General features: G+C 43.7%; 1 protein-coding gene across 1 annotated transcript in view; it reads right to left on the bottom strand.

Annotated features, from left to right (window-relative positions):
* Window positions 1-289: 289 nt before the first annotated feature.
* The window catches only part of LOC120990373 (lysine-specific demethylase 3A-A-like), a 63805-nt gene continuing 37005 nt past the window's right edge, over window positions 290-27089 (bottom strand). Inside the window, exons 13-28 of the mRNA XM_040419140.1 lie at window positions 23053-23254; window positions 22051-22265; window positions 21816-21968; window positions 21590-21688; window positions 20748-20875; window positions 20499-20661; window positions 19612-19781; window positions 9734-9973; window positions 9403-9574; window positions 5267-5357; window positions 5011-5141; window positions 4737-4856; window positions 4506-4645; window positions 2590-2766; window positions 2336-2470; window positions 290-542 (exon numbers count right to left, since the gene is read on the bottom strand). Coding sequence (XP_040275074.1) covers window positions 462-542; window positions 2336-2470; window positions 2590-2766; window positions 4506-4645; window positions 4737-4856; window positions 5011-5141; window positions 5267-5357; window positions 9403-9574; window positions 9734-9973; window positions 19612-19781; window positions 20499-20661; window positions 20748-20875; window positions 21590-21688; window positions 21816-21968; window positions 22051-22265; window positions 23053-23254 — 2417 coding nt within the window. The 3' untranslated portion in view covers window positions 290-461. The remainder of the gene's footprint in view (window positions 543-2335; window positions 2471-2589; window positions 2767-4505; window positions 4646-4736; window positions 4857-5010; window positions 5142-5266; window positions 5358-9402; window positions 9575-9733; window positions 9974-19611; window positions 19782-20498; window positions 20662-20747; window positions 20876-21589; window positions 21689-21815; window positions 21969-22050; window positions 22266-23052; window positions 23255-27089) is intronic.

The following is a 27089-nucleotide window of genomic DNA, read 5'->3' as shown; positions in this document are numbered from 1 at the left end:
TGCTTATTTACATTTTACTTAGAACGCGCATTCTAGCAATGCATCATGGCTACAATAAGGTCTCATTTAAAAAGAAAAAAAAAAGGTGTTTTTTTTTTCTTATTGTTACCGTCCTAGAAGCCCCCGAATTTGCGGGAAAAAAAAAAGCATATTGAAATCAGATTTACACAATGTTTTTAGAGTTTCCAAAAACAAGAGGTATATTTCGTACAGTCTAAAAAAAGTTTTGGTTTTTCGTCAGAGTATGGCACCTCTGAAGAGAGTAGTTTGAACAATGCAGCTCTGGAGAGTAAGTCCAAAGTCGTGCTGGACTTATCAAATGGATCGATCCCAGGGATTGTAAACATCTCCTAAAAAGTTCAAGTCTTGTACGAGGTAAAAGTTCAAAGAGCTAGCGATTGAGTAGAAGGGGAGGAAAAAGCTGCCAGAAGAAGTCTATCCAAGAAGTCCATGCATCAGTTTTAAACCTTCCCTAGGCTGGCTTCATTTGCTTTCAGTACTGCCACCGCATCCTTCACAGCATGGTAGATCACATTCTTCACCTGCAGGGAGAACACAGACGTCATTATACGTATCCGTCAGACAAATTCTCACTACCAGGCCACATGTTTACAGGGGCTGGAGCAACCTTCTTCTAAGGCTATATGCACATGACCGTATGTGTTTTGCGATCCGCAAAAAAAAAAAACAACGGATGACATCCGTATGCCATCTGTTTTTTTTTTTTGCGGATCCATTGTAACAATGCCTAAACAGACAAGAATAAGACATGGTCAATATTTTTTTTTGCGGGGCTACAGAATGGACATACTGATGCGGACAGCACACTGTGTGCTGTCTGCATTTTTTACGGACCCATTGAAATAAATGAGTCCGCATAAAAAAAAAAAAAAAGGGACGGACACGGAAACAAACAACATTCGTGTGCATGTAGCCTAAGACAGAGCCTCGCACACATTCATACTCTTTAAAGGGGTTGTCTCACTTCAGCAAATGACATTTATCATGTAGAGAAAGTTAATAGAAGCCACTTACTAATGTATTGTCATTATCCATATTGTTTCCCTTGCTGGCTGCATTCATTTTTTCATCACATTATACACTGCTCGTGTCTAGGGGTTAAGGTGCTGCAGCGGTAGCTGGGACGGGAGCTGCTGCGTAAGCGCTCCCGCAATCCTAGCCACAAGAGAGGCCGGTACTTTTTCCTTTTTTGCCGTAAGGATACAAGAAGTGTATAATGCGATGGAAAAATGAATCCAGCCAGCACAGGAAGTAATATGGACAATCACAATATATTAGCAAGTGCCTTGTATTAAGTGTCTACATGAGAAATGCCATTTGTTGCAGTGTGATAACCCCTTTAAGCAGACTTAGGCCCCTTTCACACGAGCGAGTTTTCTCACTGAATCCTCACCCATTCATTTCAATAGGTCTGTGTACATGAGAATTTCTTTTTTTTCACCCATCAGTTCTGCATTGCGTGAAAAATGCAGCATGTTCTATATTCTGTGTTTTTCACGCAGCCCTAGTCCCATAGAAGTGAATGGGGGCTTCAGTGAAAAACGCATTGCATCCGCAAGCAGGTGCGGGTGCGATGCGTTTTTCACTGATGGTTGCTAGGAGATGTTGTTTGTAAACCTTCAGTTTTTTTATCATGCGCGTGAAAAACTCATCAAAACGCATGGCACCCGCGCGGAAAAAACTGAACGCAATCGCCGACAAAACTGACTGAACTTGCTTGTAAAATGGTGCGAGTTTCACTGAACGCACCTGGACCTAATCCGTATCGTTCATGTGAAAGGGGCCTTAAGGTTCATGCAGCAGAGTGAGTATCACACATGGATGCCATCCATGTTTAAAACGGACCCATTAAAGTCAATGGGTTTAAATACCATACCTTGTGTTTTTCATGCAGCACTTGCCCATTTAAGTCAATGGGTCCGTGAAAAAACATTGAAGACAGACTGAGGGGAAAACATCAGTTTTTCACTGACTCAAAGGTTTAATATCTCTTGTATGCGTGAGCTCTTAAAAGGGGTTGTCCTGCAGCAGGGCAGGAGACAGAGCCCATGCCCGGAGGAAGTAAACTAGCCACGGACCAGAAGATGCACACGCAGGAGCCAGTGCACAGGACCAGAGCGGCATGGGGCAGCTAAAGCTAAGTCTATCTTTAAGGCAAAGGCAAGCTGCGGGCAAGTTTTTTTATTCCTGGACAACCCCTTTATTTTTACATCCAGTTTTAAGGAAAAAAGTGATCATAAGATGGACATTTATTTCTCAGTGCCCTGGAAATCAAACCATCTATCACAACTGACTCTGCACGGCGGATAGGTACCTGAAGCTTGTCCTCGTGGTTTGTGTGCGTATGGGAGAGATAGCGGAATTCCTGAGTCAGCCAGAAGCAGTGCTTCACGTGTTCCGGAGAAACAAAGTCCTCGGCAACTTTTATGCAGCTGTACAAGTTGTGAACCTGAGAAGATCAGATAAGGTATTAGAACAAGCACACATCAGCATCAAGCATGTCAGTGTAACAATAGGCGTGAGGGGGTAGAAAGGATGCTACATTCTAAGCATTTAGAGGACCCATACCTGATGGGGGGCTCCGGCTGGAATGAAGACAGCATCTCCCAAGAATTGTACAATGGCCCATCCCTGAACCCCATGTTCTTGGAGGAGCCTCTTCCTTAACGTACTATCCAGGTACCAACTCTGATCATGAATTGGATCATGATCTGGAGGGTTCTCTTGGCCTTGTTCTTCTGCCACCTAATGAAGACAAAAGAACAAAAAACAATGGGCATTCATTCATCTGGGTCAAGTTCACAAACCGTATCAGTCACTAGTATCACAGGCAGTAATGCCATTTACGGCTGATAATCTTTAGTCTAATTAAAGGGGTTTTCTGAGATTTTGAAACTGATGACCTATCCTCCGTATATGATAGTGGGGGTCCGAAGCCTAAGACCCACACTGATCAGCTGTTTGAGAAGGCACCAGCGCTCGTGAGCTCCACTGCCTTCCAAGAACAGCGCCGTACACTGTATAACGGCTGTGCTTGGTGTGGCGCTCAGCCCCACTGAAGTGAATGGAGCCACTATACAATATATGGCGCTGTGCTTGGAAGCATATAAATCAGACATGTGAAAAAATGTATGGAAGGAAGTTTTGTTCAGGGGAATGACAAAACACCAGGAAAAAAAAAAAAAGTTTTCAGTTAAAATCTGTTTTTAACAAGGAAAAAAAAGGCCAAGAAAACCGCTACAAATTACCCACGTGCGTTCTTACCCTCTAGGTCTGTGATGTAAAAACTCCAGCACTCCAGCTGTGTTAGAACTACAACTCCCAAGATGTACACTTGCTTGGCTGTTCTCAGAACTCCACAGAAATGACTGGAACACACTGGGAGTCGTAGTTTCACCACAACTGGAGCGCCGGAGGTTAGTCATCACTGCTCTAGGCCGTTTCACACTAGCACATGGAAATCAGTGCTTATTCAGCCTCTAGAATACGCACAGATTAGAGATGATAAACCCTCCAGACTGTCATCAGTACTTCATCTGGATTTACATGCGGATTCCCTCCTTGGAAGCAATACGCACAAAACTAGGGCTCACCCTATTCTTTAATACTAGCAGTGGATTTACGGTACATAAAATCCGGATGATATATGGATTCCAAATACGCTTGTGTGAAAGAGGCTTTACAGTGATCTGTCAGGGGTCGGGTGGCTCACAAGTCCCCAGCAGACATCGCCATGTTTGATCAGATGAGTAAGTCAACATTCACCAGAACATGTCTATCCCAAATTGCTACTAGTTCTAATAAATTAAAAACATGTTATTTACAAGTAGCCTGGCATAATTGGGTAATGTAGTCAAATAAGTAGACTATTATAGACATAATCGAAATCTTTGGGGAATTTTGTGATTTTCAGTTGTAGACAAATCATGTAGAAAACGTTAAAACAAGGCACTTACTATGTATTGCGATTGTACATATTCCCTCCTTGATTCCTTTTGCCATCACATTATACACGGCCCGTTTCCAGGAGTTATGGCCACCACTGCAGTGCAGACACGAGGTGGCCAGGACGTGGACTGCTGCATGTGTGCCTATGTGCGCTCCAACCAGACAGGCTGGTGCCTTTTCCTATAGTGTGCAAGCACGGCCACCGATGCTGGACTGCAGGGTGGTCGTAACCCCTCAGTATGAGCAGTGTATAACGTGATGAAAAAACGAATCCAGGCAGAAAAGGAGGAAATATGGATAATAACAATGCATTAGTAAGTGCCTTGTATTACCTTTCTATACATGATAAATGCCATTTGCTAAAGTGAGACAACCCCTTTAAGAGTCATGTTGGGCACAATGCTGCCCTCCCAACAGAAAATTAAAAGAACTGCATGTTTTGCTTTAGTAGATCATGAATGTCAATTAATTCAGAGTTTTGTTCTGCTTCTTGGGTTAACCCCTTTAAAGCCATTTCTCTCACTTTATTTAAATACCTTTTTCAAGAACTGCCGAATTTTCTCAGTGTCCTTTGCTGCATAGATATGCCACAAAGCTCCAGGCTTCTCCTGGAACTCCACAAATCTCTTAATGGTCAATTCGTCTGCATCTCCGTCCTGTATGGTCCTAAGCACTTCTGTAACAGAAACCCAGCAAGAGTGATTAACATCTCAATTAGCAGCTACAAAAACAATGTCCTTCATGCGTGAACTAAACAGGAACCCTACCTTGCTCCTGATCACCCCCATCCTTTGGGATTCCTACATAGACCATCACATTAGCCGCATCAGACACATCCAGGTGGAGGTTGGTTGTTCCATATTTCCGATCCTCTGGAGTAATTAAACCTAAATTAATAAAAAAAAATTAAAATAAAATTGTGTCAGAGAGCTGTTTAGCAAGATGTCTGATCCATTTGGTTAAAACTATCACATATGCAGGAACCATCTGTACAGACCATAAATAATATATTCCCAATATCAAATTATAATGACGTCTTACCATAAGCATTGTACATTTTAGGCCCCAAGTCAGGACGAACGAAGTAAGGAGGAAGCCGAGCGGCGAGATTTAGCTTGCCTTCTCTCTTTGTGTATTCGGGCAGTGGAATATTGTTCATTAAATCATCAAACCTGTGGGAGGAGAATCATAAGGTTACTACATGCGGACCATCTATGATCTACAGTACAACATCGTGGAAAGAATTTCTCACACATAAATGTAGTGAAATGTGAGGAACAGGACGTAGAGGACGTACCGCGATAGCATCATATCTCTGAAGTCTTCACCAGGAGGCCAGTCCTTCAATTTCAGCACCATTGGTTCTCCAGCATCATTTTTAAGACGTCCTGTAACAGAAGGAGACGTATCTTACAGACACAGTAAACCTCAAGACTAAACCTCACAGAACCACAGATTTTAAATCAGCCCCGTGGCTTTTAAAGGGAATCTGTCACCAGCGACCCCCCTATCCAGCCTTTTGCACAGACACGTAGTTGTGGTTCCCCTGATTAAAATGCTGTTTTTCTTTTGTTCATCCAAGGCCCTGTGACGAATACCACGCCTCGTGCCCACTTGAGGTTACCTACGTCGAGCTCACAAGACGCGGTATGGTCACGGGTTACCAAAGCGTGACGTTACGCCCTCCAGAGGAGCAGGTAAGGTCAGCTTGGTACAGTTTACACTTACACACACACACCTCAGAGAGGAAACAAGCTGAGAGAGCCTTTTTACTGCTGTCTCAGCCCGGGTAACTGCCACCAGCTTCTCATTCTATATAAGCCCGGTCCGCTAACGGGATTATATAGGGTGAGAAACCAACCCGCGGTAGCTTATAACTAGGCCGAAACATGGACGGGGAGGGGATTTGTGACCGAGATACAAAATAGCACAAGATTAAATTATATATTTAATCGCCTTAAGGGCACACTAGACGAGACACAATATACACAGAGAATATATACAGTGGTCTGAGGTTACAGATACAGGTGATCTAGTACAAACAGGGTTTACTGGATACATCCCAATTCCCGTATAAACTTATGAGTAATCTGGATCTACTACATTATATTAAATAAGCCAACTAAAGGACCGCTCCGTATATTGTTTATTACTGCTACCTACTATTGCAACATATTACTCCACCTGAAAGTGATATATTGCAGCTATCTCTACCAATAGATGTTGCGGTCCTGCTGTGGATAGACTATTCCGTTGGATGTACCTAAATTTTTCCTTTTATCCTTACAGTTTTTATTTGATACGACTTCACTGTGGATGTTCTAGTACGGATGAATTGTTTATTGGATGGACTATAGTTTATATATATTTTTTCACTAGTTTTTTTTCCCCATATTTTATTTTATTTTTACACCTATTGTGGTCCGTAATTGCTGCACTATCTGTGGGATGAACTTTAATTTTTTGCACAATATTTAGTGTCTATGGACGTCAATGTCAAGTATTAATAATATATATGGGAGTAAATTTTAGAGTTTTTATGTAACCTTGTAATAACTGCTGGATGAATTGTATCATATACAGATTGATACATATACCCTAAACGGTACTGATCAAGTGTTCCACAAAGAATATCTGGGATATCCACTATAGGGATCAAATCGTATTTTATGGTCCCCGTCATTGAAATCTGATACTTTCAAGACAACTATTTATCTATATTATATATCTACCTCATATATTGTACTTCTACCCCATACACTGATGCCTACGTGAATAAATTACCTAAGATTATAGGAACCTACGCACGTATGTGTTGGATGTAATTCTTCCTAATGAGGTGTGCACAACCATCATATATTTTATATCTATTTTCTGTCTTATAGACTGGGTGGGGGCAACCACTCCATATACAACTACCAGGTGAGCCATGACAAACCATAACTGTTTTTACAAACAGGGTTGAGCAGAACAAAAGTCAGTTTACCAGATGGATGACTCCTTTTGGGTTGTGATGAGTTCTTTGCTGTATACACATGGAGGGCAGTGATGTCAGCAGGTTACAGGTCCCTCTAAACACATGGCACGATGTGACCCTCCTTCAGACCCCACGCCTCCCTCCGCTTGCTGGCACAAGCCTTTTAACCTGTAGCCGGCCCCTCCCCTCCCGGCCTTTGGGAGTGGTCCACCCCCCTCTGCTGGACTGGCTGCAAATGACCCACAAAACTCTTTAGGCTTCATAGCTCCAGGCCAGAAGGTCACAGGGAGAGGATTCTGGGAACGGATCCGCCTGGGTTCCGGCTACAAGTAGAGTCCAAACATGGTACCGTTAGTTGGTTTCTGTGGGGAGATATGTATATCTCCCTTCCCTGGCATCCCACCATCAACCCAAGAACATGGGCACGTTCCTTGTGGCCATCGGGACACAAATATGTATCCGGTTTGCGCTTGTGATGGCGCCGGGAGATTCATAATTCCTTATAAATTGCTGGTTCCATGCTGTCTGCTAGATTTTATTGAACTGGAGGGAATGGCGTAGACCCCTTGCAGGGAGGTTTTCCTGCAGGATCCGTGCTGTCTGAATGGAGGTGTGAAATGTAACCACATGTGGCCTGCTAGGAGTTTTCTGCTATCTGGCTGCGGCTTTGAAGCAGGGCCCCCCTGTGGAGCTCGATTTCCTCTGCCATCTTTCAGCAAATGGTGGGTGTGAGGACATGGCTGACAGTAAATATTAATCCATATTCCTCACAGGCTCCGTTATGACACTTTATCTAAATATGCAAATTAGGCCTTTGGTGCAATGAGTGCGTCACCATTGCTCTTGTTGTACCCATCTCCCCCCCTCCCATGCTGCTTTGCCACTGTCTGGCCCTCCATCAGGATCTGGCCACAGAAACGAGTGGAGCTTGGGCGCAACAACAGCAATGGTGACACCTGCATTGCACTAAAGCTCTAATTTGTATAGTAGGAAAAAGTATCATAACTCGGGAGCTTTGGATCAACAAAATAAAAATAGCATTTTAAATCAGGTGAACCACAGCTATGTGTCTGTGCAAACAGCTGAATAGGGGAGGTCGCTGGTGACAGATTCATTTAAATCAGTCACGTATCTGGAGATGCTCAACAGAATATTTTCAATAAGATATATTTTTCTGGACTTCCTGCTGGAAATCCCTTCAAAGACTTTTACCGTCAGATACTTTTTAGCCTTAAAGGGGTGATCCGGCTTTGGTGACTATAGACTACAGGTGATGTGTTCTCTGACTACAAAATGGATCACCTATCCTTAGGATAAGGCTACTTTCACACTAGCGTTTTAGTTTTCCCGTATTGAGATCCATCATAGGGGCTCAATACCTAAAAAAAAAAAAAAAGGATTTAATTTTGTCCCCATTCGTAGTCAATGGGGACAAAACTGAACTGAAGTTTGCTTTCCGTCCTGGGATGTGGAGCAAGACGGATCCGGCATGACACCCAATGCAAGTCAATGGGTCGGATCAGTTTTCTCTGACACAATCTGCCATAATAGAAAACTGATCCGTCCTGGCTACGGTAAAGTTAATACAACCGGATCCGTTCATAATGGATGCAGACTGTTGTATTATCAGTAACGGAAGCGTTTTTGCAGAACCCTGCCGGATCCAGTAAAAAACACTAGTGTGAAAGTAGGCTAAGCCATAAATATCAGATCTCCGAGACCCCGGACGATCAGCATACTCAAGTAACCACAGCACTCCAGAATGCGCTACGTCCTTTATCCGGCAGTACATTTATTTACCAGTGCCTATGCATGTTCTATAGCTCAGTCTCGTTCAAGTAAATGGTACCGAGATGCAGTAGCGGGCACAACCAAACATGCATAGCTGTGCCTGGTAACCAATGAAGGGACAAGGTGCCTGTTTGGCTGATCCGCAAGTGTCAGAAGTCCTTCACCGATCTACTATTGAGGGCCTATTAAAAAGGTAAGTCATCAATTTTGTAGTACTGGAAAACAACTTAAAAAAAATATGTAAGTGTCAGCTCTCCTGCCATCTTGTAAGGATCAACTTTCATTCCAGAAACAGCGCAATATCTGTGCAAAGGCAGAATCTGCCTCATTCACCAGAACAGGGTTTTAACGGTAATACAAAACACAGCACATGGACAGACATGGTTCCAGTTCTGGGGAAAAGCAGATGTCTAGACATTTCATAAGCCCAAGTTATGGGCTGTCCAGGATTAGAAAACATGGCCCCTTACATCCAAAACAATTGCCACATTTATGATACTGCAGCTCTGCCTTATTTTCATCAAGGGAACAGAGCTGCAATACCAGAAACAACCCATGGACACCTGTTGTATTGTTTCTAGCGCAAAGCAGCCATGTTTGCCTACACCCCTTTAAATTTGCACTTCAGATTCTTGTAAAAAGTGAACAGATCAAATGATATTTACTTGATATATGTTCAAAGCCGTCCCAGAAGTCTCCAACAGTGGCTAATGTGATGATATCGTTCGTCCTACAGTTCACCAAGTCAACTTCTTGCTCCCCAAACTCATCCCTGAAGGATTCGGGTCTCCACAGGTCAGAATTCAATTTATGGTGCACTCCAGATACCATGACAGGCTGGAAGACAGAAAATTATATGATGAACACATAAATCGGAAACAAAAGCAGCACCAGATGTTCTGGTGACCAAGAACCACAGACAATGGACCACAAGCAATAAAAGCACTGGCCAGAAAAAAGAGAGCAAGAGCGCTGATTTACTCTAATATCGCTTACCTGTCCTTGTTTCCAACATTCACGGAAGACGTTCCAGTTGCTCTTATTGGTAGGATCTTGCAGACAAAGCAACCTATTGTCACAGAGCCAGTAGTGCGGCGTATTGAATCCCATCAGACTGGGCTGAACAGCAAGGCCTTGTGGCCTCTTTACTGGGTCAGTCATAGGCTTGGTTTGAACCAAAGATGCAAATATGTCATCGAGCAGTTTAGGTGTGCTCTTCTCACCACCACCCTCAGGCTGCAAACAAAAGCACACACAGAAAAAGCTTTTTAATATTCTCTACATTGAAGTTTTCAATTATAATCAATAAATCAGAACATTCGATTTTTTGCAAGCCTTTTTGGGATCGTTGTCCCTTGTTCTTTTTTGTCAAATACATACAGAGAAATGAAAAGTATAACAAATTTGTTATTAAAAAAACTAATATAAAATATATTTATTTATGAAAATATTAGTTATGTTCACCAATCACGTGCATGTTTGAATGGCACGTCATTGATTTCGGAAGAAACATCATGCAAACTCGCTCTCCTCCAGATGGAAGGAAACTCTCTCCAGTACCACCCATGGGTAGCTACCCTGCAAGCCTATGTGCGACTCATTTACCCCTTCTACCCTAGACTGGTTTTCACCTTCCTGCCCAGGCCTATTTTTGCAAATCTGACCTGTGTCACTTTATGTGGTAATTAGGGGTGCACCGAAATTCCGGCAGCCGAAAATATCGGCCGAAAATGCACCTAATCCACTTCGGCCGATATTGTTACATATCGGCCGAAAATATGGGGTGTGGGATTTGTCACCCACCATCTGCGGGCGGGCGGTTTACTTTGTCACTGCATCTTTATTTTACCTTACAATTGTGAGGCTCCAGTAACTAACAACTCTGCAGGCAGAGCGGAGGCCGGCGTAACGTCACTTACTCACGTGACGCGCCTGCTCCGCCTCCTTCATTCATAAAGTGGGCGGAGCAGGTGCGTCACGTGAGTAAGTGACGTTACGCCGCCCTCCGCTCTGCCTGCAGAGTTGTTACTGGAGCGTCACGATTGTAAGGTAAAATAAAGATGCAGTGAGTGATGCTGTGAGCAGCAGGGCCGGGGCTGTTATGGGTAGGGGGATCGGTCTATGGCACTGCTATGGGGAGGGGGGATCTGTGCACTGTTATGGGGAGGGGGGATCTGTGCACTGTTATGGGGAAAGGGATCTGTGCACTGTTATGCCCATAACAGTGCACAGATCCCCCTCTCCATAACAGCGCCACCCACAGATGAATTTCATTCATGAAAAATTATTAATAAAATCATTAAAAAAAAAGGTATTTTAAAAGTATTTGGGCAAAAAGGCAGTTTCGGTTTCTGGTCAAGGGCATCCTGAATTTTGGGTTTCGGACCAGAATTTTCATTTCGGTGCACCCCTAGTGGTAATACCTTTAGCATGCTTTTACTTATCTAACAGATTCTGAGATTGTACTATATCTATCTCTCTCTAAAGGACGTATAATATTATATATATATATATATATATATATATATATATATATATATATATATATATATATATATATATATATATATATATAAAGAAAGTCCAACGGGAGCACCAACCTGACAAGCGGGTGCAATGTCCAAAAGGGGGCAACGGCAATCCCCAATAGTATAATCAAATAGAAAGCAGGACTGCACTCCAAAATGTGATGAAAAAATCAAAGCTGTTTATTCACCCATGTTATGGCAAAGTTTGCCATAACATGGGTGAATAAACAGCTTTGATTTTTTCATCACATTTTGGAGTGCAGTCCTGCTTTCTATTTGATTATATATATATACACATACACACACATGCATGTTCCGCGATCACTCAAAAACGCAACCATTGATTTCAACAAAACTTGGTATACACATTCCTTGCTACCTGGAAAGAAATCTTGTGGGGGTCACAGTTCTCTAGCACATACAGTTCCTGAGATATTACCCAAAAATGCAAATATGGCACATCACATGACCTACATTAGCCAATAGAAGCCTGCAGGTCTCTCTCTTCATATCCCAACTGCCATATACACGGTCACATGACCCTTATCAGCCAATAGAAGCTCACAGGTCCTTAGTCTCCACATGCACACAGTTTTACACCAGGTTTCAAAAACAACCCAGCCATTTTTCTTCACTGTTGTAGGTCAGCTTTAAAAGGGGCAGGGAGCTGTGGATGACACTGTTAAGGGAGCGGAGTGCTGTGGAGGTGACAGTTCAGGGGGCAGGTAGGGTGGCCATTCAGGCCCCCCTCAAAAGACGGACTTAAAAACCCATCCCCCAGGACCCGCTAAGTAACACCCCCAATCCAGTTAGGTCACGCCCCTTCTCACTCCACAGCCGGCAGGGATTGAAAAAATGAAGGTAAAAAATAAACTTCTGTCAGCTTCAGGGGTGGGAGGGTGGGTGACTTTCTCACTGCAGCTCATGCTCAGACAGCCCTGTTATAGGGGATACTGTCGATATATTTTAATGACAAACACAAACATTAAATGAAATAGATGAAATATACCCGTGCAAAGCAGGGTCCTTCTGCTAGTTTAAGTGATAAATTTGAGTCAATATTTTTTTCCCTTTATTTGGGAAAAACATAAAAATTTACTGAAAATTCAGAAATTTCCTACATTTAAGACAGATGGCAATACCTAATAAAATAGTTATTAATCATTCCCCATATGTCTACTTTATGTTGGCATAATTTTGTAAATGTCTTTTTTTTTAGGATGTCAGATGGCTTTGAAATTTAGATGCAAATTTTAGATTTTCCAGAAATTTTCCAAAACCAATTTTTTTAAAGAACCAATTCAGTTATTAAGTCAATTTTAGGGGTTTACATAATCTAAATTGACAATAAATTACCCCATTTTAGAAACTATACTATTCAAGCTATTAAACGATTTAACTTTTTTTTTTTTAACCCTTTGGGTGTTTCACAAGAATAAAATGAAAAGATGAAAAATCCAAATTTTGTTTTTTTTATGCAGTTTTCCAATTTCATCTATCAATATCTATTACCCCGATTCTGCAGTTTATAGAAACACCTAATTTGTGGCAGTGAACTGCTGTATGAGCACGCAGCAGGGCGCAGGGCGCACGGAGCAACATATGGATTTTGGAGTGCAGATTTCACTGGAATAATTTTCAGGTGCCATGTCATTATTGAAGACACCCCTACAGTAAAAAAATCCCCAAAAGTGACCCCATTCTGGAAACTACACCCCTCAAGGAATCTTTCAAGGCATGTAGTGAGCACTTAGACCCCAAAAGGTGCTTCATAGAATTAGGAAACACTTGACTGTGAAAATTAAAAATTCTATTTTTTTTCCTAGCAAAAATGATTTTACACGGGAGGAACTGGAGAAAATGCACCCCCTAATGTATTGCCCATTTTCTCCTGATTACAGCAATACCCCATATGTGCTTGTATACGGCTATATGGGCGTACCACAGAGGTCAGAAGGAAAGGAGCACCAAATGGCTTCTGTAAGGTAGATTTCTCCTGAATAATTGACAGGCACCATCTCGTAATTTAACACACCCTGATGTACCCCTAGAGTGGAAACCCCCAAAAAAGTGACCCCATTCTGGAAACTACACCCCTCAAGGAGTATTTAAAAGTGTGTAGAGAGCACCTTGACACATAAGGCGTTTCACAGAATAAGGAAACAGTTGGGTGTGAAAATGAAAAATTAAAAGTTGCTTTACACCCACATTTTTCACTTTCACAAGGGGTAACAGGACAAAATGCACCCCACATTTTGTAACCCATTTTCACCTGAATACGGCAACACCCCACATGTGCATAAAAAAGAATGCATGACAGGATTCAAAATGGAAGGAGCGCCATAGGGCTTTTGGAGGACAGATTTTGCAGGATTGGCTTTTGGGAGCTATGTCGCATATGAAGACACCCTGAGGTACCCTTATGGTAGAAACCCCCAAAAAGTGACCCCATTCCAGAAATTACACCCCTCAAGGAGTATTTCAAGGTGTATAGAAAGCACTTTGACCCATCAGGCGTTTCACAGAATTAGGAAACGCTTGGTTTTGAAAATGAAAAAATGAAAAAAAAATTCCAGAAAAAGTTGCTTTACACCCACATTTTTCACTTTCACGAAGGGCAATAGGACAAAATGCACTCCACATTTTGTAAACAATTTTCCCCTGAATAGGGCAACACCCCACATGTGCTTGTAGCCTGCTGTATGGGTGCACAGCAGGGCTCTAGATTTAAACTGCAAAATATGAATTTTGCAGGCCTGAATTGGTAGACATGGATTTTAGGTACCATGTTGCATTCAAAACATTTCTGAGGTCTCCAGAAATTAAAAGTTGGAAAGTGCACCCCTGTACGAACATTTTAAAGGGGTGGAAAGGGCACTTTTGACCAAACAGATGTCTCACAGAAGGCAGAAACACTTGTCAAAGGATTTAAAAGCATAAAAAAAGAAGTGTAAAAAAAAAAGATTTTTGTACTTACCGTTCATTGGGGGGACATAGGCTTGACCATGGGTATAGCTGCAGTCACTAAGAGGCAGACAGTAAGTACAAAAGTGTGAGCTCCTCCCTTCAGCTTTACCCTTCCTACAGGGACTAAGCTAAAACAGTTGGTGCAAAAGCAGTAGGAGAAGCAAGAAAACAAAAAAAAAAGGAAAATCAAAAATGTACAAACCCAGAACCACACAGGCCACAGCGAGGCCCTTAAAAAGAGAGAATGGGTGGGAGCTGTCCCCCCAATGAACGGAATAGAAACAGATTTTACGTTAAGTACAAAAATCTAGTTTTATCATGCGTATAATTGGACATTACAGAGCAGTCCCAAGGGTGGCTCAGAAACGAAGAAACAATTTTCCGGCCAATCAGAGAACCGCCGTCTGCAAAAATCTACGCCCCAAAGAAGCGTCAGAAGACGCAAAGGTGTGTACTCTGTAAAATTTTGAAAAAGTGTGCAAAGAAGACCAGGTAGCCGCCTTGCATACCTGAAGGGCCCGAAGACCCATGATGTACTGCCCAAGAGGCCCCTACAGCCAGAGCAGAATGAGCAGTAACCCGGAAGGGTGGAGCCCGATCACTGATGCAGTACGCTTCCACAATGGCTAAACAAATCCATCGGGAAATGGAAACTTTTGACTCTGCTAATCCTCGTCTCGGCCCCTCTGGAATGACAATCAGCGAATCTGTCCATCGGAAAGATGACGTTTGAGACAGATGCGAACGGCTCATACCGAATCCAAAGTGTGGAGCGACTGCTCACGAGGATGAGACGGAGCAGGACAAAAAGGAAAGTAGAATGATCTCTTCATTGAGATGGAATACCGACACAACCTTCGGACTACTTTGTCCTGATAGAGAATCAGAAAGGGCGACCGACAGGAAAGAGACACAAGTTCCGACGGATGGAAGCAATTGCCACCAAATGGGCCAACTTGTAAGACAAGAAGTGAAGGGACACCTGCTGCAAAGGCTCAAACGGTGAAGACTGGAGAGTGTCGAGCACAAGATTAAGGTCCAAAGGAGGGCAGTAAGGGGGCGCAGCGTGGGCAACCCCCCTGCAGAAAGTTCTGAACCGCCGAAAGCGAAGCCAAGTTCTGCTGAAATAGGATGGAAAGAGACTAAACTTGTCCTTTGAGAAAACTGAGAGCCAACCCCAAGTCCATGCCCGACTGCAGGAAAGACAGGAGTCTCTGTAACGAAAAACGAATGGGAGACAGCTGGTGACATTCACACCATCTAAAGTAGGACTTCCAGGTCCGGTGATAGATCCGAGAAGACAACGCTTTCCTAGCACGAATCATGGTCTGGATAACCGCCTCAGAGAAACCATGAGGCCTTAGAACGGTGGTTTCAACTGCCATGCCGTTAAATGTAGAGGCCTTTAAATCCGGGTGTAAGAACGGTCCCTGCGACAAGAGGTCCTCACAAAGGGGAAGACGCCAGGGTTCATCGGCGAGGAGGGCAACTAGGGATGCGTGCCACACTCGGCGTGGCCAATCCGGGGCCACGAGAATGACTAGCAAACCCTCGGACCTAATATTCCGGAGGAGACACGAAATGAGGGGGAAGAGGAGGGAACACGTAGGGAAACGTGAACTGACAACAACAAAACCACGAGGGCATCGTACGCAAGGGCCATGGGATCCCTGGATCGCATGACGAAGTTATTGACCTTGTGGTTGAAGCGGGAGGCCATGAGCTCCACATTTGGCCGACCCAACCGCTCGCAGATGGCTAGAAAAGCCTGCGGGTGAAGAGCCCATTCACCAGGATCGAGACGCTCCCGGCTGAGGAAGTCGGCGATCCAATTGTTTACACCGGGGATGTGAACTGCCGACAGCGCCAGAACATGACTCTCTGCCCAGGTGAGAATCAGTGATCTCTCTGCCATGGCTCCCGGTGCCACCCTAGGGATTGAGGTATGCCATCGCCGTGGAGTTGTCGGACTGAACTCGAACCGGACGGAGGTGTTCGGTCCAATGAAGCAGAGAGAGACAAATCGCGCTCAATACCAGAATATTGATTGGGAGAGAGCGTTTTTCGCGTGACCACATGCCTTGAACAGATAGATTTTCCATAACTCCCCCCCCAGCCCCCGAAGGCTTTCCTCCGTTGTCAACACCATCCAGCGGAGGGGAAGAAAAGAGCAGCCCGACATCAGCATTGGGGGAACCAACCACCACTTGAGGGCCCGGCGGGTCGGGGCAGGGAGACGTACGAGTCAATCCAGGGAGGCTGGGGATCAGTCCCAAAAGGCCAGAATGGCTCGCTGAAGAGTCCTGGTATGAAACTGAGCATAGGGTACTGCTTCGAAGGCAGAGACCATGTGACCTAGAACTCTCATGCATTCCCTTGTATCCGGGAATCTTTCCCTTCTTAAACCCGGAACCTGTAGGTGTACACGGAGGTACTCTCGCACAACTTGTAAATTTTAATTCCGTACCGTGCCCGCTTGCTGGGCAGGTACTGCCGGAATTTAACTCTTCCTTTAAAATGTACAAGGGACTCTTCTATGCCAATTTCTTTTTCTAGGGTTGGCGTTGAGGTGCTCCAGGAGGGGTCTTAGTTGGAATAGACTGTTAAATTGCACGTCATTTTGAGGGGAGCAGTGTGCGTTATCAGTATAATGTAGTCATTTCAAAATGGATTCAAATCTTGAGCGGGACATGGCTATATTGTAAATTGGAGTGTGGTACAAAACATCTGAACTCCAATATTGTCTCATTTAATTATTTTATTTTTACCAGGCCCATATGCAGCAAGAGGGACAGGAAATGGGGATCGTAAACTGCTGCAGATGAGCCAAAAATCACTGCAGCTGTTCCAGATGTAGTCTTTCTTTAATGAAAAGCCCTGATTTATGTGGTAGTACCACAAGTCCCAGCCGACAATCAGCATCAGTGGGGAACAGGTCCTCTCTGCAAGCAGTCACCAATGGCTGCCTGCAGAGAGGCACCAACTCTTCTTTTAGCTGCATAGCGCCGCCATTGGCTGGAGCGTTGGGAGAGGACACCAGTGTCTCATGTCCCCTCCCTGACCACGGAGGTGACATGGGCTCATGTAATCAGCCCCAATCACCTCCGTCTCAGCCACCAGCAGCACCACAGATTGGCTAATTGTAGAATAGCGCTGCCACTGGCTTGAGCTTTGGTGTCCCCTCACTGACCTAGGAGGTGACATGGGCTGATCCCTGTCACCTCTAGCCAAGCCCCCCCTGCAGATCCATACCATTGCCGGCGCTGCGATGGGCCGGTCTTCACTAACCGGCCAATCACAGCAATCGGGGCTGCAGGGGGGCGGAAAAACGCCTGCTCGCCCTCAGCTAAGATGGCTGCCTGCCGATTAGAGCAGCCATCTTATTCCGGTCACAGGCGATACAGCGCAGTGACCAGAGGTAACCATGAAGTGCTATTCCATCAAGATGCGGGAACGCACTGACGTAATAGTATGTCATGTGTCGGGAAGGGGTTAAAGATCGGGCCTATTTTCATTTTTCCATCTTTCCTCTCCACGTTCCAATAGCCAAAACTTTTTTATTTTTCCGTTTACATAGCCATATGAGGGCTTATTTCTTGCTAGACAAGATGCATTTTTTTAATGCCACCATTTAATTACAGATATAGTTAGTACACTAGTGAAAGGTCCTCTTTAAGAAAGAAAAAGAAAAAACACAAAAACAAAAAACGGAATTCCGCTAAGGTTTTTGCAGTTTTGACATCACAGCATTCACTGTGCGCTAAAAATTACCTGATGTCCTTATTCTGATTGCAGCGATACCAAACGTGTATAGTTTTTATTTTAATTTCTTTGTATTGCAATATTCTGACAGCCATGACTTTTTTATATTTCGGTCTACAGAGCTGTTTGAGTGTTTGTTTTTTCCATAGTGTGAGGGAAAGCATAAAGACGTCCATTTTGTAGATGTATTCATTGTAGATGTATTCATGCAGTGCGCCCCCCTCAACCCCCCAGTATTAAATTCATTGGTGGCAGTGGCCACAGGGTCCCCCTCTCCCCTCATTGGTGGCAGAGGCCACAGGGTCCCCTCCGCTTCTCTTCATTGGTGGCAGTGGCAGCTTCTGATCGGAGCCCCAGCAGTGTAATCCTGGGGCTCCTATCAGTTACCATGGCAGCCAGGACGCTACTGAAGCCCCGTCTGCCATTGTAATCTCCCTGCTGCTGTGTGCACAGAGCACAGGGCAGCAGGGAGTGTGTGAAGTCCTATTCACTCTGATTGAGCTCTATTAGGGTGAATAGGACAGGGGATTAAAAGGTCCCAGGTTCTAGCCCCTAAGGGGAAAATGGTTATTAAATAAACTGTAAAAAAAAATAATTATAAAATCACCCCCTTTCCCAATTTTACATATAATATATAAACAATAAATAAACATATCACATATCGCTCCAAACTATTAAAATATATATAAAAAAAAAAATCTATGCAGTGAATGCCGGAACAAAAAAAATAATATAAAAACTCAGCGATTTGCCATTTTTAAAAAGTTTTATTTTTTTGGCGTGGTAACGAATGGTATCGAGTATCGCAATACTTTTTTATGGTATCGAAACAGAATCAAAATTTTGGTATCGCAACAACTCTAATTAGGAAACCACATCACATCAGGTCGGTTTGTGACCACAGTAACGAACTGTAATTTTTATTCGTACCATTTTTGTGGTATGCACAACTTTTTGATCACTGGGTCGACCTAATATGTTTATTTTTGTATGTAAAATGGAGAAAGGAGGTGATTTAAACTTTTAATATAGTGGTGTTTTTTTAAAACTTTTTATTTAATAACTATTAGCTTCCTTAGGGGGCTAGGACATGAGATCTCTTGGTCCCTTCTCCTAGTCACCCTAATAGAGATCTATTAGGGTGAATAGGATTTTGTACACTGTGCATGCTGAGCAGTTCAGCATGAAGATTGCCATGGCAGGCCTGGAAGGCTTCAGCAGTGGGGGCTCCAATCGGAAGGCAGAGGGTGCCGCAACTCTCTACCCAACTCCACAGGTGCTGTGATTAGCGCTGATCGTGGCACCTGAGGAGTTAAATGAAGGGTGTGGTGGCTCACAGCAGAGACCCGCTCCATACAAATGTGGTCGCATAATGCCGTACGGCGTTATGGGGTTAAGGAAACATAACACACCAGAGACACATATGTGCAAGCAGCACCATGTTGGAGTTTCTACTACTCGTCAGTACAGAGCAGGATCTGGTCATCTCTAAACCTCTTACCGGTGGCCACAGGGACACCTGAATTCAGCCACCTTCTGACATCTCAATGACAATTTAAGACCTCATAAAAAGAGCCATAATTTGCGACCAGTTATAAGACAAGAACATAAGCTCACCTTCACAGTTGAAGAATTGAGGAGGTTCCTTAAGAATCCAGAACTGTTACTGCTCATAGGAGAAAGAATTGAGCTACTGAATGGCTGCAACGTGGAAGCTGGCTTTCCGAAACTAGCAAAAGAGGGTAGTGCTTTGTTTTCCGTTTTCAGTGCGAATGTGAAGAGGTTATCTGCAGGAAGATCCGAATAAACACTTAAAGGGGTTCTGCAGTTAGTTTAAACTGATGATCTATCCTCCGGATAGATCATCAGCATCCGATTGGTGGGTTGTCCGACACCCCGGACCCCCGACGATCAACTGCGGCCTTCTCACTGTTTACCACAGGCCCAGTGACGTCACAACTTATATCAACTGGCCTAGGCGCCGCTACCTTCTCAAACAGCTGATCGGCAGGGGTCCCGGGTGTCGGACGCCCGCCAATCTAATGCTGATGATCTATCCAGATCAGTTTAAATAAAGTGCAGAACCCCTTTAAGGACCCAGGCAGAAGAGGTAACTGAAGCATGACACAAAGGTCTACTTTAATAAAACTGCACTTTAAATAGACCATACCATAACTTATATCTATTTTTTTTTTTACTTTTAGCATGTCATAAGCTTAGCTTAACTCTCTCAGTCAGACCATCACTGCAATCAGAGCGGGAAGGTGGAGTGAATGTTAAACTGATAAAAGCAGTCATCTTCTGTAGACATCTCTAACAACAGACCATACTGGTATCCAAATTCTACTAATGTACTATTACACTAGCGGATCTTCCCCTCAAAGGTGCAGTAAACTGACAATGCATTCCTATCTATATAGGAGTTTTATATCTTTGCGCTGACTGCTACAGAAGAACTAAATGATCTCTTTCTGGCGCTAGCTTCCCTCTATTGCCTGACGTACCTTTGTTTTCCTTGTTCACGTTTGTGTTAGGAATATTGGTTAGCCAACTCAAAGGCCCGGGGAGGGAAGATGAAGGCGTTTTGCCATTAGCCGTCAATGGATCCTGTGCGGGTAAATTGCTCGGCTGCGGAGATCCGTTTGTGGATTCAGAGCTAGAAGACGTCTGTGAACAGAATATCAGTTATGAGAAACTACGCATTTCCTTGTAAATTCTCAACCAGCAGACATGGCCGCCAAAAAAATAAATACCTGTTTTGGCTCTTCCTTCACAAACGGTCTAGGTAAAGGCTTTTGGTGTTTGTTGGAACATAGACAATTTGACTTTATTCCCCACTTCCCCCTTACAGAGTGGACAACATCTCCGACATCATACAGAGCTGGAAAAGAGACCACATTAACCCTGTAAGGACCAGATACATTTTTGGGCTTTTACAATCCTATCATCCATAACTATTTTTACATTTACATCTGTCTTCAGGGCCTTGTTTTTGCAGGAAAGTTGCAGATTTTTCAAACATTACTTTGAGGTGCATACAAACTAATGATTAATGCCAAGTTTAATGCATTTTTTCTTTTTTTTCTTCTGTGTCTCATGGAGACATTTAAAGGCTATGGACTATTTTTATTGCATTCCATTTAGGCTAGGTCTACATGGCAACATGTGTCACGTGACATTTCATGCAATGTATTTCTTTATTAGATTTTTTTCAACAGTTTTTCCTCTACAGCTTCACGGCATCTGCAGACTGTCGCTTCTTCTCGGCAAAAGCTGATCTGATCTCTAGTTCCCCGACCAAGATGTCACAGAACTAGATATAAAGCTGCAGAGGAAAAAACTGGTGAAAATGATGAACAAAGACCAAATTAAAAATGATTTTCAACCTAAAATAAGTAGAATGCAATAATAAAAAACTACTTCAGGCATCTATAGCCTTTAAGTCTTTTTTTTGTTTTAAAACTGTGATGTAGAAGGACTATATGACGCTATAGCCTGCACAACTAAAAGGGGAGGCTTATACTTGGCGATCACAATACTAGAGCTACTGGAGGAGTAACAAAGTGCTGCCGTCTGCAAAGCAGAAGTAAGTTACCTTTTCCCGGGACGATCTGAGTTGGCATGAGATTGTCAGGCTCATGTAACTGCCCTTTAACGCATTTCAGCCAAGAGAATACGTCTGCTCCATCATTACCTTTAACCGAGGGGAGGAAGGAAAAAAAAAACAAATGAACAGTGCCAAGCAGGAATTACAGATACCAGTAAGAATAGAATAAAATGATAAAAACAAATGTGCGAGAATATTGGATTTTGGAACTTACCGCTGCTCATACTCTTCTTTTTCATTCGGTGACAGTCTACACACACGCCAAAGCCACATTTAGGACAAACCCAATGGAGATTGAAGATGGTCGTGTCACAGACATCACACATTTCCCGCACGCCACGTACTGCACGTTTCCAGGCCACTTGTTCTGCAGGAAACAAATAGGTTAAGCAAACAGAATGGCCACAGAAAGTCTGGAGTTTTCAGCGCTGTCAGCACAAGGTTCTTACTTTGTGGATCTACAGAAGCCATAACTTCCTTTTCGGACATGATAAGCTTACAAAACTGGTCTCCTATGTTTGCCAGAATGTACTTTGCGGTGTCAAGGTCCAAATCCACAACGCGGTTCACTAAAGGAAGCCACAAGTTTATTGCTTCAGCGTCGTACTTATTAGGAGTCAGGAAGCCACCTTCCCGCAGTAATCCATGCTTATTGAAGAATAACCTAGGAGCAAGAGAAAGATGTAGTGTTTCAGACAGTGGTGGACATTTTTTTATTATTTTTTTACACTAAAGCTGAAAATCCTGCATCTTAATACATTTTTATTTAGCAGCTGGAGCTCCATCTTCATGATACAGAGCGCCAACAGCCCAGCACAGATATAAAACCTAACATTCTTGACACTTGTAACCACCACCAAAGGGAGGCTAAATGTTTTGTACCAAGATATAAAACTAATACCCCTATTCATAAGACAGCAGCAATCAAGCACGTGTGGTCCAGCACCATTCATTCGCTATGGAAATGGCAGAGATAGTACAGACTTTGCCATCTCCAGCAGACCAACAGAGAATGAATGGAGCAGTAGCACGTACATACTTGACCCAGGGGCTGGACTCGCACCGATCCGAAGCTTTATCCCCATCTTGTGGATGTGGGATACATTTTATTTCTTGTTACAACCCATTAATGCATACTGGTCTACAATGAACACAACATACAACGGTATGCCATAAGCTTGAAGTCGCCCCTCAAAAACCAGCTACAGGTAGCCTGACTCAGTGGTGCCTTGGAGCGCTGAGGATTGAACCTGACTAGGGACATCATCTGCGTGGAGTTTGTGCGCTTTCCCAGCGTTTGCGTGGGTTTCCTGCCACACTCCAAAAAAAAATAGACAAATTGGCTTCCAATGAAATTGACCCTGGTGGGGTTGAGTCTATATAGCAGCCCCCACCACACAATTACCCCTGTAAACTTCAGCTACCAAACGACAGACGGGGATTACTCTTACCTCCGGAAGTGAAAGAAGCGGCAGAAAACGGCAGCATCTCGCTGTTCCTTGCTGCGTCCAAATCGGTCCAGACGGCATTCTCGACACTTGTGCAAATGGGGAGCAATGTCATTGCAAGAGCCGTCCTGCACAAAGCAATCACCACTTGCTTGGAGCCTCTTTAGCTTCTGTGAGTCCAGCAATACAGATCTGGGATATGTGACTGCAAACAAGGGAAAAAAGTCAAATAAGTAATCAACTAGAACAAAGTAAAGTTGTGTTCAAAATAATAGCAGGGTGTTTAAAAAAATGAATAAAGCTCAAAATCCTTCTAATAGCTTTGCTTTCCATACACACAAATGCATTGGGAACACTACACATTCTATTCCAAATCAAAAGATGAAGAAAAATATATCAAATTTGTGTTGTTCCTCTAAAAAAAAAAACAAATGTAAGAAAAGTGAATATTAGCAGTGTTAGTATTCTTCTTTACAAACTCAAACATTCACTATATAAACTGAAAAATGTTTGAAGATTTTGCTTTCCTTTGAATCACTTCACTAATATTTAGTTGTATAACCACTGTTTCTGAGAACTGCTGGACATCTGTGTTGCTCGGAGTCACCACCTTCTGGCCCCTGTGAACAGGTATTCCAGCCCAGGATGATTGGACTACATTCCACAGTTCTTCTCCATTTCTTGGTTTTGCCTCAGAAACTGCATTTTTGATGTCACCCACAGGTTTTCTATTGGATTAAGATCCGGGGATTGGGCTGACCACTCCATAACGTCAATCTTGTTGGTCTGGAACCAAGATGTTGCACGTTTACTGGTGTGTTTCGGGTCGTTGTCTTGTTGGAACACCCATTTCAAGGGCATTTCCTCTTCAGCATAAGGCACCATGACCTCTTCAAGTATTCTGATGTATTCAAACTGATCCATGATCCCTGGTATGCGATAACTAGGCCCAACACTGTAGTATGAGAAACATCCCCATATCATGATGCTTGCGCCACCATGCTTCTCTATCTTCACAGTGTACTGTGGCTTGAATTCAGTGTTTGGGGGTCGTCTGACAAACTGTCTCCGGCCACTAGACCCAAAGACTTACATTACTCTTACCGGTAATCGTTTTTTCCCTTTAGCCTCCACAACGGCAGTAAACATGGAGAGATTATCCCGCCTTCTCAGGGACAGGAAAACAGCTTTGTGGACCAGCCCATATAAGGCCCCCTCCCTCTTACCTCTCCAGTTAGTAACCTAGTACTCAGAGATAAATGCAAGGAAGGTTTAATAAAGAACAAAAGTAACAAATATCAGAGCCAGTCTGCTCTAACTTAGAAGAACATATATATTTCATCAATAGAATATACACATATAAAAGTATGAATACGTATTAAATAATGTATATCTATATATAGTAGATTTTTTATTTTATTTTTTTTGGGGGGGGGGGGGCTAAAGGGAAAAAACTTTTACCGGTAAGAGTAATGCAAGTCTTTTCCCTACGCCTCCACAACGGCAGTAAACATGGAGGAAGTAACATAGGATAATAGCCTAGGGTGGGACAACTGCAGATAGGACCCTCCGCCCAAAGGCTAAATCCCTATTTGCAGAAACATCTAACTTGTAATGTCTAAAAAATGTACATGGATTGGACCATGTGGCTGCACGGCAGATGTCCTCTAAGGAAGCTGAAGCACCCTCGGCCCAGGATGTGGCTAGGGCCCTGGTAGAGTGAGCTTTGAGAAACGGTGGAGGAGGAACACCCTCTGTCTGGTAGGCTAGATAGATACAGGACTTGATCCATCTTGATATTGAAGTCTTGCTGGCAGCTTTTCCCTTCAACATGCCCAGGTATTGAATTAGAAGTTGATTAGTCTTCCTAATCTCCTTAGTGGCTTCCAGGTATTGGAGGACACATCTCCTGACGTCCAGGTTATGAAAAAGTCTCTTTTTCGTTCTTTGCCTGAGAACAAAAGGAGGGAAGGATAATTTCCTGTTGGCAGTGAAATTTAGAGACTACTTTTGGGAGGAATTCAGGAGCATGTTTTAGCGTGATCCTGTCGTCTGAAACGGAAAGGTATGGAGGCAGGATAGAAAAGGCTTGTATTTCGCCTACTCTTCTGGCTGTAGTGATGGCTAGCAGGAATGATGTCTTAAGAGTAAGAATTCTTAAGGGTATATCTGTAATTGGCTCAAATGGAGGGTACATAAGCTTGGACAGTACCAAGTTTAAGTCCCAGGGAGGCACTAGGGATCTTAACCTAGGGCGAATCCTGATGCCCGCTTTAAAAAACCTTTTTATTATTTCCATGTTAGCCAGTTTACAGTCCATAAATACACTCAAGGCTGCTATCTGAACCTTCAAAGTACTTACTGCGAGGCCTTTATCCAACCCTGCTTGGAGAAAGTCCAGTATGAGGGACATCTGAGGTTCTCCTGATGGGTCGTATTTATCCTCCCCGAAGAGTAGAAAGGATTTCCAGGCCCTCAGATATATTTTCGAGGTGACCGGTTTCCTACTAAGAAGTAAGGTGGAGATCACTTTCCTAGAGAAACCTTTGTTCTTCAGGATGTTTCTTTCAGCCTCCAGGCCGTCAGACGGAGTTGGGCGACTTGAGGATGAGAAACCGGACCCTGAAGTAGAAGGTCTGGGTGAGGAGGGAGGATCCAGAATTCTTCTCCTGCCAGAATCTTCAGGATCGGAAACCATGATCTGCGGGGCCAAAATGGAGTGATCAGGATGATTCGTACTCTTTCTTCCAAAATCTTTGCTATGACCCGCTGTATGAGGGAGAATGGTGGGAATGCATATAACAGGATTGGCGGCCAGGGTACCGAGAGCGCATCCACCTTTAAGGGTTGATCTTCTACCGCCAGAGAGTAGAAATTCGGAACCTGTCTGTTTTTTCTCCTGGCGAACAGGTCGATCTTCGGCGTTCCCCACCTGGAACAGATCTGCTTGAATACCTGAGGGTTTAGCATCCACTCTCCTGTGTTTAGCTGGTCCCGGCTGAGGAAGTCCGCCACCTGATTCTCTTTTCCTCTCACATGTGCTGCTGAAAGGGACTGAATATTCTTTTCTGCCCAACTGAAGATTTTTCTCACCACCAGGGCTAGCGATAGGCTTCTTGTGCCGCCCTGTTTGTTCAGGTATGCCACTGTTGTAGAGTTGTCCGACAAGATCTTTACATTCCTCTGCAGGAGGGAGGGTGCAAATGTTTTTAGGGCTTCCCAAACCGTGGACAATTCTCTCTTGTTGGAGGAGGCTTTTTGCAGAACGAGACCCCACTGGCCTTGAGCTGGTTTCCCTTCCATGTGGGCTCCCCATCCTTGTTGGCTGGCGTCTGTAGTAATAACTACCTGATCCGATGGTCTCCAGGGTACTCCTTTCAAAAGATTTTTCCGATCTGCCCACCAATTCAAGGATGTCTTTACTGCCTGAGGGATTTTTACCTTCTTGTTTAAGGATGTCTGTTTTTTGTCCCAGGTTCTTAAGAGAAATGATAGGAGGGTCCTTGAGTGGAACTGTGCCCATCTTACTGAAGGGATAGTGGGTGTCATTAGACCCAGGATGACCATCATCTCTCTGAAAGAGACCAAGCGTTGTTTCTGAAATCTTCTCACTGTCGTGATCAGGAAATCTTGTTTCTGTAGAGGAAGAAAAGAGATCATTTTCTCCGAGTCCAACAGTACTCCTAGAAAGTTTATCTGGGTTGAGGGTATGAGACAGGATTTTTCCGTATTGATTATCCACCCCAGGTTGGTAAGTGTGGTCCGGATTGTCTGGAGCTGCAGGAGTAACCGATAGGATGATGGGGCTGCTATTAGGAAATCGTCTAGGTACGGAAAAAATAGAATTTCCTTTAGGTGAAAGAACTTGGATACTTCTGTTATGACCTTTGTGAAAAGCCTTGGGGCTGAGCTGAGACCAAACGGAAGTACCCGGAACTGGAAGTGGCACAGCTCTCCCTTGAACCATGTCGCCAGTCTCAGAAATTTCTGATCCTCCTTTCTGATGGGTATATGGTAGTAGGCATCTGCCAAATCTAATG

Source organism: Bufo bufo, chromosome 2 (genome assembly GCF_905171765.1).
Source record: "Bufo bufo chromosome 2, aBufBuf1.1, whole genome shotgun sequence".
Taxonomy (NCBI): domain Eukaryota; kingdom Metazoa; phylum Chordata; class Amphibia; order Anura; family Bufonidae; genus Bufo; species Bufo bufo.
Note: the sequence above shows the minus strand (reverse complement) of the source record. Positions and strands in the feature narration are given on the sequence as shown.